The 13,104-nt window shown below is 48.7% G+C and overlaps 1 protein-coding gene across 1 annotated transcript in view; it reads left to right on the forward strand.

Annotated features, from left to right (window-relative positions):
- LOC149334836 (uncharacterized) overlaps positions 1-13,104 on the forward strand; it is an 84,583-nt gene that overhangs the window by 61,250 nt on the left and 10,229 nt on the right. The window contains exon 5 of the mRNA XM_089551464.1: positions 11,505-11,610. Within this exon, the coding sequence (XP_089407590.1) occupies positions 11,505-11,610 (106 nt within the window). The remainder of the gene's footprint in view (positions 1-11,504; positions 11,611-13,104) is intronic.

Raw genomic sequence — 13,104 nt, forward strand, 5'->3', positions numbered from 1 at the left:
ATAAATCAACTTTTTGTGCACAGGCGAAATGCACTACCTCACGCTGCTTGTCGGGGTTACGAGTGCCCTGGACGTTGAGCGTAAGAAGGGTTAAGAAGATGGGAATTAAAAGGAAAAACGTGAAGATAGCCACCTTGCCTGTCGGGGATTTTAGAAGTACATTACATTGGCAGAGGAGCCGCGGTCCGTGTCCGGTTCGTGGTCCCCGAGTCCGGGCAACTTGGTAGTTGGTATCGGCGACGAAGCATCCGTGTCGCTGGGCGAAGAACGGTTCCGCGGGTTACGCTGAGCGTGGGTCACCTGGCTGTAGAGGAGGTCGTCGCCTGTTAGGGCGCGGGAGTCCGGGAACCAGGTGTTGGTGCCTCCGAACAATGGGTCGTGCTTGTAGGCCGACTCGACCCTCTCTGCCCCAAGATGCTCGAGGGGTTGTCTCTTCCACGGCCGGCTGCCCGTCGTCTCCAATTGCCGTTGCTGTCTCAGTTGCCGGTAGCGCAGCGCCAAGCGCCGCGGTGCAAGGCTGTGAAGCCGGCTGCTGCAGAGTTAGCCGGGCCAGAAGCGAGCTCCTTATTGGCCAGCTGCTCCGGCAGCCCAGCAGATGATGTCCCAGATAACGCAGCGGGCGCTTTGGCTGGCTGCACTTGTGCTGGCTCATCGGCTGATGTGACAGCAGAGCCGTCGTCCGATGTCATGCTCTGTGCCTTGTAGAAAACCTGTCCCCCCCCCCCCCCCCTTTCGTGTTCGACGGGGCCGACCATCATCACCGTGCGTCAAGACAACACCGGCTGGACGAGGAGGGAAGTTTCCCTCATGGGGTAAGCGGAAGCAGTGATGGGAGCGCCACCTCGAAGTCTACGTGCAGCTCTGCAGAGCCGTTGAGCCTCTTCGGGATCCAACCAGCGTCGCGAGCGGTTGCAGCCGCACGCTCTCGTCACCTTCCGCGGCAGGCGCACGGAGATCTGTTGTGCCTTGACGCTGGCCTTCTGGTTCCAGGAAGCGAAGCGAGCGCAGCAAACGCCCGCTCTCCTCATTTCCCCCAGCAAATGCTCGGGGATGGCTTTGCCCCAAAGAATGCGGCGCGCACGGGAAAACCCGGCCGCCATTGTCGGCGCGTACAAACGTTCGACGCCAATACCCCAGAAGTTGCGCCCCTGCCCCAGCCGGTAAGTCGGAAACCCTTCTTACGTAGCCTTCTGTTTCCGAGCAATGCCTCGTTGATGTCGTGTAGCTAGCCGGCCCGCTGTGTGTATTAAATGCAAATGTAATAAATAGCATACGAGTGTTCACGCTTTGTCGTCCTTCCCTTTGTCCCTCTAGCACGAACCCGTCCGTGGTTAGCGAGCGCGAACGCTGCATCCGCGGAGTGGGTGTGCGGGGCGGAAGGCGACCCCCCCCCCCCCCCTTATTTCCATAGCCTTGGGGCCTTCAGGGGACTAGGAGACGAGGGTGGGGGGTAGCCGTGGCAGGACCGCCGACCGCAGGCGTTGAAGGCCCCGCCTGCTCTGTACTGTCAACGGTCCTTGTGTTACCCGCCGGCTAGCCGGGGACCACGTGCTTGACTTGAGCTGCAGCAGCGTAGGACCGCCGCCGGCTGCGGTGGCGTTTCCCGCCACACCGTTGTCAGCCCGCTGTGCAGCCCTCGGTCGCATGTCCGAAGACCGCGCACCGCTCGCCGCCATATGGCCCGCCTGGCTGCACCGGGCGCTGACCCGCTGCATCCCCCGGTGCTCCGACATCGCCTTGTGTGTGGCCTTGGATGGTCAGATGGCCTTGGATGGCACCGGGTTCCGCATCTCCAGCCGCACAACCCGTGTGCCAGTAAACTTTCGTGGGTTGTCCCGTAAGGTCATACGCTGAACGCCGTGCACCTTGCCGTAGGGGGCCAGAGCCACGACCAGGATGTCGCCAGGTGCGCACGGGGGTAGTCGGTAGATGGTCACGAACACGGCTGGTGGGCCCACTGGGTCGACGGGTACACATTGGTTTCCCATGTTGACGGCCCCGGACATAGATAACTTGCTGGCGTGCGCCTGGGATCGCGCACACGCCAAGTACTTGCAGCCGCCGAGGCGCAGCACGTACAACACGCCGTCGGCACCGGGGACATCCTCGACGGCGTCAATGAAGGCATGGATTTATTTTGATTTTTGGATTGAAGATAGGAGCGTCCCCTTTGAAATGGGGAGGTGGCAATTGCCACCATGCTCGACTTTCTCTTTTCTTTAGTTTTAATTGTGTTGTAAATTGTCATTCAAATTCGCCATTTTATTTCACTACGGTTTCCTATACTTCTAACCTTATGCCACCTCTCTGCTTTTCAGCCACCAATCTTCCAATGACTTTTTGCCAACTTCCACCGCAGATTTATTTACATGACCATTGTTATCTCTAATTCAGGAGGAAAACGGCGCAAAAAAAAAAAACGTGGACAAAAGAGACAAACACGACAGGACCAGCGCCAGGACCAGCGACAGGCGCTGGTACTGTCGTGTTTGTCTCTTTGCGCCGTTTTTCTCCTGAATCATGAACCAACTAGCCCAAACTAGAGTTCTTCTTGAGTTATCTCTAAACCCTAGGGCCTCAGGAAGAGTGACTTTGCCTGCATCGACATCATTTCAGTATTAGGTGTTCAATTGTTTCTACGGATCTACCACACACAGCTCATGGTCCATCTGCTTCGTTAAATTTTTTTTTTGTAGCCTCGCGTTTTAAGACACCCTGCTCAGCTTCAAAGAGTAGGGCACTGCCTCTTGAGTTATCATAGAATTCCTTCCTGATATGCCTTTCCAGTATCGATGTAGTCTTACACAATGCTTCTTTTCCATTGAATTAATCCAATTTTTAACTTCCGCGTTTTTCACCTCTCGCTTAACGATCGTTTTTTCTCCGTCCTCGTGTGCGGCATACTTACTGGCTAATTTCCTAGTTCTTTCCCGCCATTATGAGTCAACGCTCTTTCTACAATGCGCTTCGGTGGACGCGCTAAGCAACTGAAAAATTCTCAGGGACGCATAAATTGTCTTATGTGTTGGCAATGCAATAACATTAGAAACAGTTGATGCCTTCACCAGAAGTGAGGTCACTTATGGTCAGGTGACGTCAATTCCCGGCAGCCAACTGTCGAATTTTATGACCGAAGAAACATTCTTTTCCCTCGATAAGGCTTTTTACGCTATCGCACTAAAACTAATGGTTGGCAATTTAGCATTGCTAAGCTCGAAATACTGTGCGAAAGCACAGTTTTTTGAAAGCGGACACCGCCACCAGGTGTCCACTAACTCATTGAACCAGTCATGCGCGTCTTCAACTTTTTCATCGTCAGTGCGAATTTACACAGTGTACGCCGGTGACCTATGTTCCAGTGCCGAGTTTCTGCACCAGTGCTGTCAATGCCAACGTGTATTGCTCTAGTGGCGTGTTTCTGTCACTCCGTTGTCCACGCCAACACGAGCAGCGCACATCTCTCTGTCACTACCGCCGCATAGCTCAAAGCGCGAACATTAGTTTGATTCTAGTATTAGTTAAAGGGCAACTGCAGCACTTTTTTGAGAATTTCGCGATATTGAAGGATCAAAATCTATACAGGCTGTAGGTAAAGCATGCCAAGTGTTTTTTCACTAGCATTTAAAATAGTGACGTAATCGACGATTGAATTTTGCGCTTTTCCTCAATGCACCAGAGCAGTGCAGAGAAACTCAGCGTGACGTCATGGAAGGTATGATTTCAAATTACCGCTGTCGTCAGCCACACCCTGCCGTGACTCGTTAGACGCTGCCAAACAACTCTCGGCAGGGTTCGCCTTCGGTGGCATTGTTTTTTTTTCCTTCAAAGCACGCGTTTGTGCGTTGGAAATGTACCGATACCTTCGATGACGTCATCATGCGCCCCCCCCCCCCCCCCCCCCAATTGGCGTTTTGCGCTGCTGAGAAGCTTGAAGGGTGTCAGGATTTTAATCGGCGATTACTTCACTACTTCAAGTGCTAGCCCAAAAAGACTTCGCATGCTTTACCTGCAGGTTTCACACATTCGACCCTCTTAAGCTCGTTGATTTCTAAAACATATGCAGTTTCCCTTTAATGAAGAAGATGTGCGATGCACAGCGCCACAATGTATTGCAGTTTAACACGGTGCTAGCTTAGTACTCTCACGCAGTGGCCAGCGAAGCTGATCTTTTCACGCCGCCGCGGGTTCGAATCCCAGTCAGGGATGTTTATCTGACATATTATTATTTATTTATTTCACTTGCCACAAATCCACAAACACCGCAGGCATACAAATATCTTAAGATCTTGCTCTGGGTTTTCCCATCGGAATAGTACTTTCGCACTAATAAATACTGCGCCGACTATGCTTTTTGTCTTGTAAGTAAAGCTTCGCAGTATGTGCATGCGGCCGAAAAGAACGAAGTAATGGATGAAATTTCTTTCAGTAATAGTAAATTATGATTGTACACCAGTACCACAGAACCAAGACAACAAAATGAGGCAGAAAAAACAGTCATTTCCTTGACTGCGTGGCGTTCAGCGAAGTGATCCGTATTTGGAGAAACATCGTTGGAGAAAGCGCAATGTGCTTCGCACTGCATATTGAGGAATGTGCTTCGCACTGCATACTGAGCAATGTGCTTCGCACTGCATATCGAGGAAGCGTAGTCTCCGTCTGTTCGAGCGTGCACCAAATGCGAGCAGCTTCGGTGTTCCTCCAACATATACCAGCTCGTGTTTTGTATAAAAAGTTCAAACGGCCGTCGAGAACCCTCCGCTCGGCTGTTCACCGCTGGAACGTACATACATGACCCACATACCACGTTAATGCGAACTTAGCACGCCATCCCACCCGCTTCTCCCATCTTTTCTCCCTTCGTCATTTTTTTTTAACTTCTTTTCCTGCAAATCACGAAATGGCTTGGCGGTTACGATATGCATTCCAATACGATCAACAATACGCCCCGTGTTAACTATAAGTTAAGGAATGGCCGCCGGGCACTCTTGCATGTATGCTGCACAGGACAAGGTTGGCACAACGCCGCGTAGGGCGCACGGATTTCAAGTGAGAAATTGGTTTAGAGATTAATTAGGAGCAGTTGATGCGATTGGAGCTGGTTTAGATTCGAAACGTCCTCTTGCGTGAGATTTATTTATTTTATTTATTCAATACTGCATTCCTTTACGGCCCAAGCAGGAGGGGCGTACAAATAACATCAGTGTACAGAATGAAGATAGCAAATAATAATTTCAAAACACTTGTTCTTTTGGCAATAGAATATGAGCAAAACAGGAACTAAACGAAATGCAAACCGAGCTCTTCATTTGGGAAAGTCATAAACATAAACAGAAGTAAGCCAGTTAATGAAATATCCAAAAATGAAATGTCAAACATGCAGCAAGGAAAAAACACGATCAGTTTGGGCAACCAAAAAGCAGACAAGAAAAACATTTGAGATCAGCAATTCAAGGTTTCAATTGAATCAATGCTGGTTAGAAGAGGCAGAGGTAAGCTGTTGCAATCAGTTATCGTGCGAGGAAAAAAAGAATATTGCCACGCGCCTAACGCGCCGCGCGGCCTCCGCGCTGAATCGAAGACGACGACGAAGCGGCGGTGGACTCTCGCGGCGCGCTTGTTCTGTTTGGTGTCGTGGAAGCTGGCTCTATAATTAAAAGAAGGCTCCCGCTCCCAGTCTTGGGTTCTTGCCGACGCCTACCTTCGCGGCTCCTCTGGTCGTGACAATATTTAAAAACATTAGTACTGGTGCTGTATGGCGTTAGAGAGTCATCGTGTCGATGTCGTGTTCGGCGCGCCGTAAGTAGTGTTATGTACGGATAAGGAGTTAGAGCAAGAAGGTTATTTTTAAGAAGGAACATGAATTTTAAGCGCTGAATTTTTCTTCTCATTTCTAGTGTCGGTATTCCATGTTGTTTCATTAGTGCTGTCGGGGAATCAGTTGTACGGTACTTAGAAAAAATAAACCTGACTGCCTTACGCTGGATTCTTTCTAGAGCGTCAATGTTAGATGCAGCCGGTATAAAGAGAACCAAGCGCACGCAATGACGTCGCGGTTAAATTCGCGTTGAGCCGGTATACGCGCTTGCAAGAGCTGAGCACCTAGACCTCCGCTCAAAGCGCCGCGTTCCGAAGCGAGCCTGTTTCGTGGCGCCACCTTGCGGTGGCGGCGACCCCCAAGCGAGCAGCCTTTGATCTTGGGGGGCCCGCAGAGCCGTGTTTGCTCAGCCTGATGAGGTGGCCCGCTAGGCCCGAGGCTGACGCCGCGAGGAGCGCGTTCTGCTGGGCTTCCCGCGCACGCTCGGCTTCACCGCGCAGCTGACGATGGTCGCAAACCTCCGCTTCGCTCCCATCGCTTCCATCAATAATAAAAAAAAGTTCTCCAAATACTTGCATCGACGGTGAGATCGGCCGAACCAACGGCGCATTGTGTGACGGGAAGCGGTTGTCGTCGCTAGGGCATTGCGTCGCGCTCCGTGAGTGGTTAATAAACTTACTCACTGACACATCATCATCATCAGCCTGACTACGCCCACTGCAGGACAAAAACCTCTCCCATATATCCTCAATTAACCCGATCCTGCACTAGTTATGACCACCCTATCCCTGCACATTTGATAATCTATAGTTTTCTGTTGCCCCCTGCTACTCTTGCCTTCTCTTCTTAACCAGTCTGTTAAACTTGACGACCATCGGTTATGTCGCCATCGCATTACATGCCCTGAACACGCCCATTTCTTCCTCTTGATTTCGACTAGGATGTCATCAACCCGTATCTGTTCCGTCGCCCACTCTGCCTGCTTCCGGTCTGTTAACGTTACACCTATAATTTTTCTTTCCATAGCTCGTTGCGTTGCTTTAACTTAAGCTGAAACCTTTTCGTTAGCCTCCATTTTTCTAACTGCAATTTCTTTAACTATTTACCGCTGTGGTGTACTTTTCTTCGCGTGTGCCGAAACGTCGAAGGCAGCATCCGTGTTCAGACAAAGCATGAATGACTGCGAACGTCGAAGAGTATTTGGCAGAGACGTGTTCCAAAAATGGAAACCTTCTAGTGAATAAAACGAGATGGGCAAAGCAGCCTCAACAGCTCACGGGATACTTTCTCGAATCTATGTGCACGTATGATGAGCTCATAAGTACAAAAAAACGCTGATCTTTTTTTCTTCTCGGACGGGGAGGGAGGAGGTTTTGGAAGGGGAGAACTTGCGTGCCTGGAAAGACACCATGCGCTGTGGGATAGTCTCCCGACTGGAATGCAAACAGGTGTTCAAGGGAAATATTCCAAGCTTTTACCAGGCACCAGGAGGGCGATAAATACGTCCCCGGACGTGCCCTTACAGAGTTTGTTTACTATGGGCACTTGCAGCGATGGTGGCCACCACTCCAGTGGGGGCAGCTGGCTAATGAATTAGTCATTCTTGTCCCATATTCATAGCTTATTCGCGCCGCTCCATTCCTCGAGTAAAGTGACGACTGGCCATAATTATCAAATCATTAATTATTTTAGCTTCGACTTCTTTCGTATCAAGATCCAGAACGACGATTGGACTAAAGCACTACCAACTGGGCCTATGGTACCTTTATGTCTATGTTATTTAAAATCCACAGCTCTTGTTTTCCTCTAAAAATCCCTAAGCTTCATAGGCATGCGCGAAAACCATCGCGAACACATACAGTTAATTCTCTGAAAGAACAAACTCTACGGGTGAATTTTTTAAAAACAAGATCCATTAGCGTTGGCAGTATTCAAAAAAACTTCGCAACAAGATTACGACCCAACTGAGAAAAGCAAAAGCACACTATTACCAACAAGTTTTCAGCGGCATGTCTATCGGTTGACCAGACGGAGCTTGGGGAATCATCAGTGACCTGTTTGGAAAGTGCCCTAACCGCTCTGAAATGTTAGAGATGATCGTTGATGGTGAACCAATTTCTGGATCTGCATTTTGTGAGTGCTTGAACGCCCACTTTGCAGCCAGATCAAAGAAAGACGCGTCTCCAGGTAAGGTCTCATGCTGTCTACAGAAAGATTCCCTGAGACCAAGTTTTTTAAAACCACAGATGAAACTGAAGTTTTTGACACATTTCTAAGCCTGAAGAATATTGGTTTATCGGGGCTTAACGTCCCGAAGATACTCGGGCTATGAGGGACGCCGTAGTGAAGGGCTCCGGAAATTTCGACCACCTGGTGATCTTTAACGTGCACTAACATCGCACAGTACACGGGCCTCTAGAATTTCGCCTCTATAGAGACCGCCACGGCCAGGATCGAACCTAGGTCTTTCGGGTCAGCAGCCGAGCACCATAACCACTGAGTTACCGCGACGGGTTTAAGCCTGAAGAATAGTAAAGCCTTTGACATTGTCAGCATTCAGAATAAACCTGTAAAACATGTTCTTAATCTCCTGTGTCCGTACTTAGTGCATATATTCAATCTTTACCTAGCATCTGGCACTTTTCCTAACGTCATGAAATGTGCAAAAGTCTGTTAAATACAAGAGAGAAAACAGGATTGCTGTAAACAACTACAGACAAATATCTATAATTCCAGTCTTCTCAAAGGGCCTTGAGACGACTATTCTCACCTGATTGGTTTTGGTTTTATGGGGTTTAACGTCCCAAAGCGACTAAGGCTATGAGAGACGCCGTAGTGGAGGGCTCCGGAAATTTCGACCACCTGGGGTTCTTTAACGTGCACTGACATCGCACAGTACACGGGCCTCTCGAATTTCTCCTCCAAAGAAATTCAACCGCCGCGGCCGGGATCGAACCCACGTCTTTCGGGTCAGCAGCCGAGCACCATAACCACTGAGCCACCGCGGCGGCTATATTCTCACCTGACTAGATGGCTTTTTTACTAAAGAGACGGTGTCTTATCAGAAAAAGAGCATGGTTTTCGTAAGGGTAAGCCAACGGAATCTGCCCTTCTGTTGCAAAAAGAAATGATCATTAAAATATTGAACCTAATAAATTTAAACAGGGAATATATATTGACTTTAGTAATGCCTTTGATTCGATATGTCACATAACTCTCTTCAATAAGCTAAATCATTATTGTGTCCGTGGGCTAACAATTACTGTTTTGAAGTCTTACCTAACTGGCCGATAAAAATGTGTTGATATTAATGGCGACTATTCCACTTTTCAGCAGAGTTCATCCGGTGTCCCACAGGGCAGTGTTCTTGGCCCGTTTTTATTTAATGTCTGTGTAAACGATCTTATGTCTACAGTTCATAATGCGGTATTGTTCTTTAGCTTGTTCTTTAGCTCAACTAATGAAGTAGATTTGTTTAAAATGGCGAATAGTGTGTTGTCAAAACTAAATGAAAAAAAAAAGAAAAGCAAGTTTATTTGCGCCTGAAAACAAACGCTTGACCTCTAGCCGTCAGCTAAACGTAGGACCTCATAAAATAGATGTCATCAACAATCAGCATAAGATAATATAGGTGTCATATTCTCTAGCCAGATGACATGGGAGAGTCATGTTCAATGAGCATAAGCTAAAAACTATCATCTGCTGTAGGTGCCTTATTTCGGACGCGTGATCTCTTTCCGATCTCCGTTAGAATGCTAGTTTATCGCACCCTTTTCCGTTTGCACCTTAACTATTGTACACTAGTAGGAGGGACGGCTACCAAAAACAAAAAAAAAACGTCAGTACACTTCTCCGTCCAGAAAAAAAATCCACGAATTGCATGAACAATGTACCATATTTACAAATCCTTCAGGCGAGCTATTTCATCACCATCATGTTACCAATATCCTCTCTTTATAGTATTGAAGAAGCGTTGTCTTTATTGTTACCGTAGATATTTTGCTTATGAAAAGTATAAAGAACTGGCACTCTCAGGTGCAGCGTTACGCTGCAATATTTCTAAATCAAGTGCTCCTGAAAGATGGTTGCTTCCACACCACTGAACTAATTACCCTCTGCAGTTATTAAGCTATACAGTGTCAGTATTACTAAATAAGCTCAGTCCATCTAGTTTGAATAACACTGTAATAACACGCAAAATTTTGCATTCAATGTTTCTAGACTGACCTGTGTTTGCTGTTTCTAGCGTAAAATGTTTCCGCGTGCAGTAAGCATACGTATGTTAGTTTTGTTTGTCATGTGTGCAATTATCAGTTTTTTTGTAATATCGTGTGCATGTTAGCGTTAGTCTTTGCATAACACCTTGATATCTTTTATACATTCACTTCGCCTCTTATTTTTATAAATTAATGATAAAATATGACTGCTTTCTTAGGTATAACAATCGATATCTTATATAGTATTTTAAGCATGAAATGCTTTTCGCTCCCGTTGTCGGCAGTGTGGTGACGTCACGCCGAGACCGAGACCCAACATCCGGGCACTGAATTCCATTCATCCGGGTACTGAATTCCACACATCCGGGAGCTGAAACGAGAGCATCCGGGCACCGTACAAGATTTAACGAGACTCTTTGAGAGGGCCGCCTAGAGCAAGAGTGGAGCTCCAGGGCGAGAAGGGCTTTGCGCGGAAAAACTGCTTCCGCGCCGTCCCCAAGGATGGCGCTGCGGTCCCACACTCACGCATGTAAAAGACCGGCCGCTGGACCTTCAGCTCATGACGTTTCCCCCTTTGGCAGGCAGACGTATACATGCTCGCGGAGTATTCGAATGCACTGCATATACATTTTTGTCATGCCTGCGTCTCGTCGTGTCCGCGTACGCTTCTGCATCGTCCTGCATTTCAATGCCGCCACCGTCACAGCTGCTTAAGCCGAGCAATGGAGCCTGACAGAAACCGGATACAGCTGACGAGGCAGGGCGGAAGAGATTCCCCAGACATTCACAGGAAACGATTGCGTCCACATGGACCAGTGCACAGTATGTGTGGTGTGGTGTGTTGAACGCTAGACCCATTTCAAGATTTTGACTAGTACCATCTGCAACTAATGTGTTATGCCTGTAAACATTTCATGCTTACTCTACCATCGGTTACGGGAGAGGCAGAGATTTTTTTTACTACTCTCACTCTTGACTGCTGCCGGCTCCCAGGCCTCGCCAAGCTGTTCCTTCAGCTTTTTGCCTGGGAGAGCGTCAACATTGTGAAATGTTGAAAATAAAAGTAAATTGAATTAGAATGAATTCGTCCACACCAACCGTCCAAGTCGCGTCAAGGGCGCATACACCAGTTCATGGGGAACCCCGGTCGTCCTGCACGCAATGCTACTCGTAGAATACAAATAATGTGCCTAAAGATCTCAAGAAAGAGGATTTGAACATCTGCTGGTCTTTGCTCGCCTTGCATCATTTAATCCTCGTCGTCAATGATCGATGCAAATGCATTTAAGCGTGCACTAAAGCCGACGGGCAGAGGGACTCGCAACAATCATTCGCGCAGTAATGCTAGGCGATGCGACCGAGACCATGCACACTGTCATCCAAACTTTGGTTTTTCGATCCAACTACGCAGTCCTTACAAAGATTTCCAGCGCCGCAACGAAGTGAGACATCTTCTCTCCGCGAACGCGCAGGTACAACACGCGGCGCGGGATTGGCGCAACCCGCTGGACGGGCTGCTCAAGGTGCCCCCGACCGCCGCCGGGCAGGCCCTCTTCCACCGCCAACCGGCCCCCATAGGTGAGAGAACATCTTCCTCTACATCTTCCTAGAGTCACTGGAAAAAATTTCAGAGTACCGCATTTCTTTTCCCCGCGCCGCCGACGCGGTCATTGGCCCAACCGTACCACGTGGTCTTGGGGTGCCATATACCTTCCAAGCGCCGGTCGGGCCGGCTGAGAAGAGCGCAGGTTCCCGACGTTTCTCGTGTTGCAACTGTCGCTCTCGTGTTTGATACTGAAGAAATCATGCCTGGCTGCTGCGCCTTCGGATGCAGCAACCGAACCGAGTCCGGAAAGACTTTTTTTCTCGATTCCGACCGGGAAAAATGACCGAGAGCGTCGTTCTGCGTAGTTGCACAGAATCGGCCGGGAGAACTTCAAGTTTTCAAAAAAAACACACGCTTGTGCGAGGTAAGTGCACCTTTCTTGTACTTTTTGGTGCTGTTTTAGAAGGTATGTAAGCGCAGTGCACGCGGTGTTAGCGATAGGATACTAAGAAAATAGGTGTTCACAGCAAGACCGTCGCGCATGTCGTGCAGCGATCGTTCGCAGCTTGCCCGCTTGACGCGGGTACACGTGTACGCGCTTGTTACTCAACACACGCGGCTCTTCCGACTATTCCGTGCTTGTGGCACGCGAAGGCACATTTGTCGCGCGAGAATTCCGCGTCCTAACGTGCACCAAGCACTCGCACGATCTTTCCGCGCCTCGAGTCATTCGAGCCATGGCACTTGTTTTTCGCGGACCGTGACGATCGCAGTCAATAAAAGCATGGTCGGGCATGTCTTACGCTCACGTAACGGCCGCTTTCTGTTCAGTTGTGTTGGGACTGGTAGAAAAATAGAAATGGGTCAAATGTTAGCAATCCTTGAAGCTGCGTGTTTGCGGCGACATGCGTGTTTACATCCAAAATAAGCTATTTTAAGTGTCACTGCGTAAACTTAGAAACCTTTAAAACGTATTCTTTTTCTTCGCCTCTTTATTTGGGTGTTTCAGCTTATTATTACAGCTATATTCCATGTTTTTCTTGTTCCAGATATTTGAAACAGGGCTTCACTCGAAAAAGCCCTGGGAGCCTCCTTGGGCAGCCCAGCGTTCGGGTGACCAGCATCACTCTTCTAACTGTACAATAAACATTTGCAGGACCACTTTTGCGCTGAAGACTTCGAGAAGCCTAGAGTGGATGGGAAGAAGAAGCTAATGTCAAGTAGTTTCGTCCTGCTTGAACGAGACGGCGGTCCCATGGCGGTCCACGATGCTCACTGCCCAAAAGCACGAGCTTGTCTCTTTGCTGCTCGGAGCGGCGAAATGTTTCCTTCGTAGCTTGCTCCGCGGAAGGGGAAAAAGAGGCGTGCACAAGCTCCCGATAGCAGCGCTAAGATGCTGCTCACAATCATAGTACAGTTCCTGCAGTAAACGCAACCGCGGAGTAAAACAACCGCCGGCTGCATTACTTCGCACAAAATAACAATATTTTTTTCTCTTCTGAGTAACCATTGTCTCCGAGCACGAA

This window comes from Amblyomma mixtum, chromosome 7 (assembly GCF_055824585.1).
Source record: "Amblyomma mixtum isolate Tamu chromosome 7, ASM5582458v1, whole genome shotgun sequence".
Lineage (NCBI taxonomy): Eukaryota > Metazoa > Arthropoda > Arachnida > Ixodida > Ixodidae > Amblyomma > Amblyomma mixtum.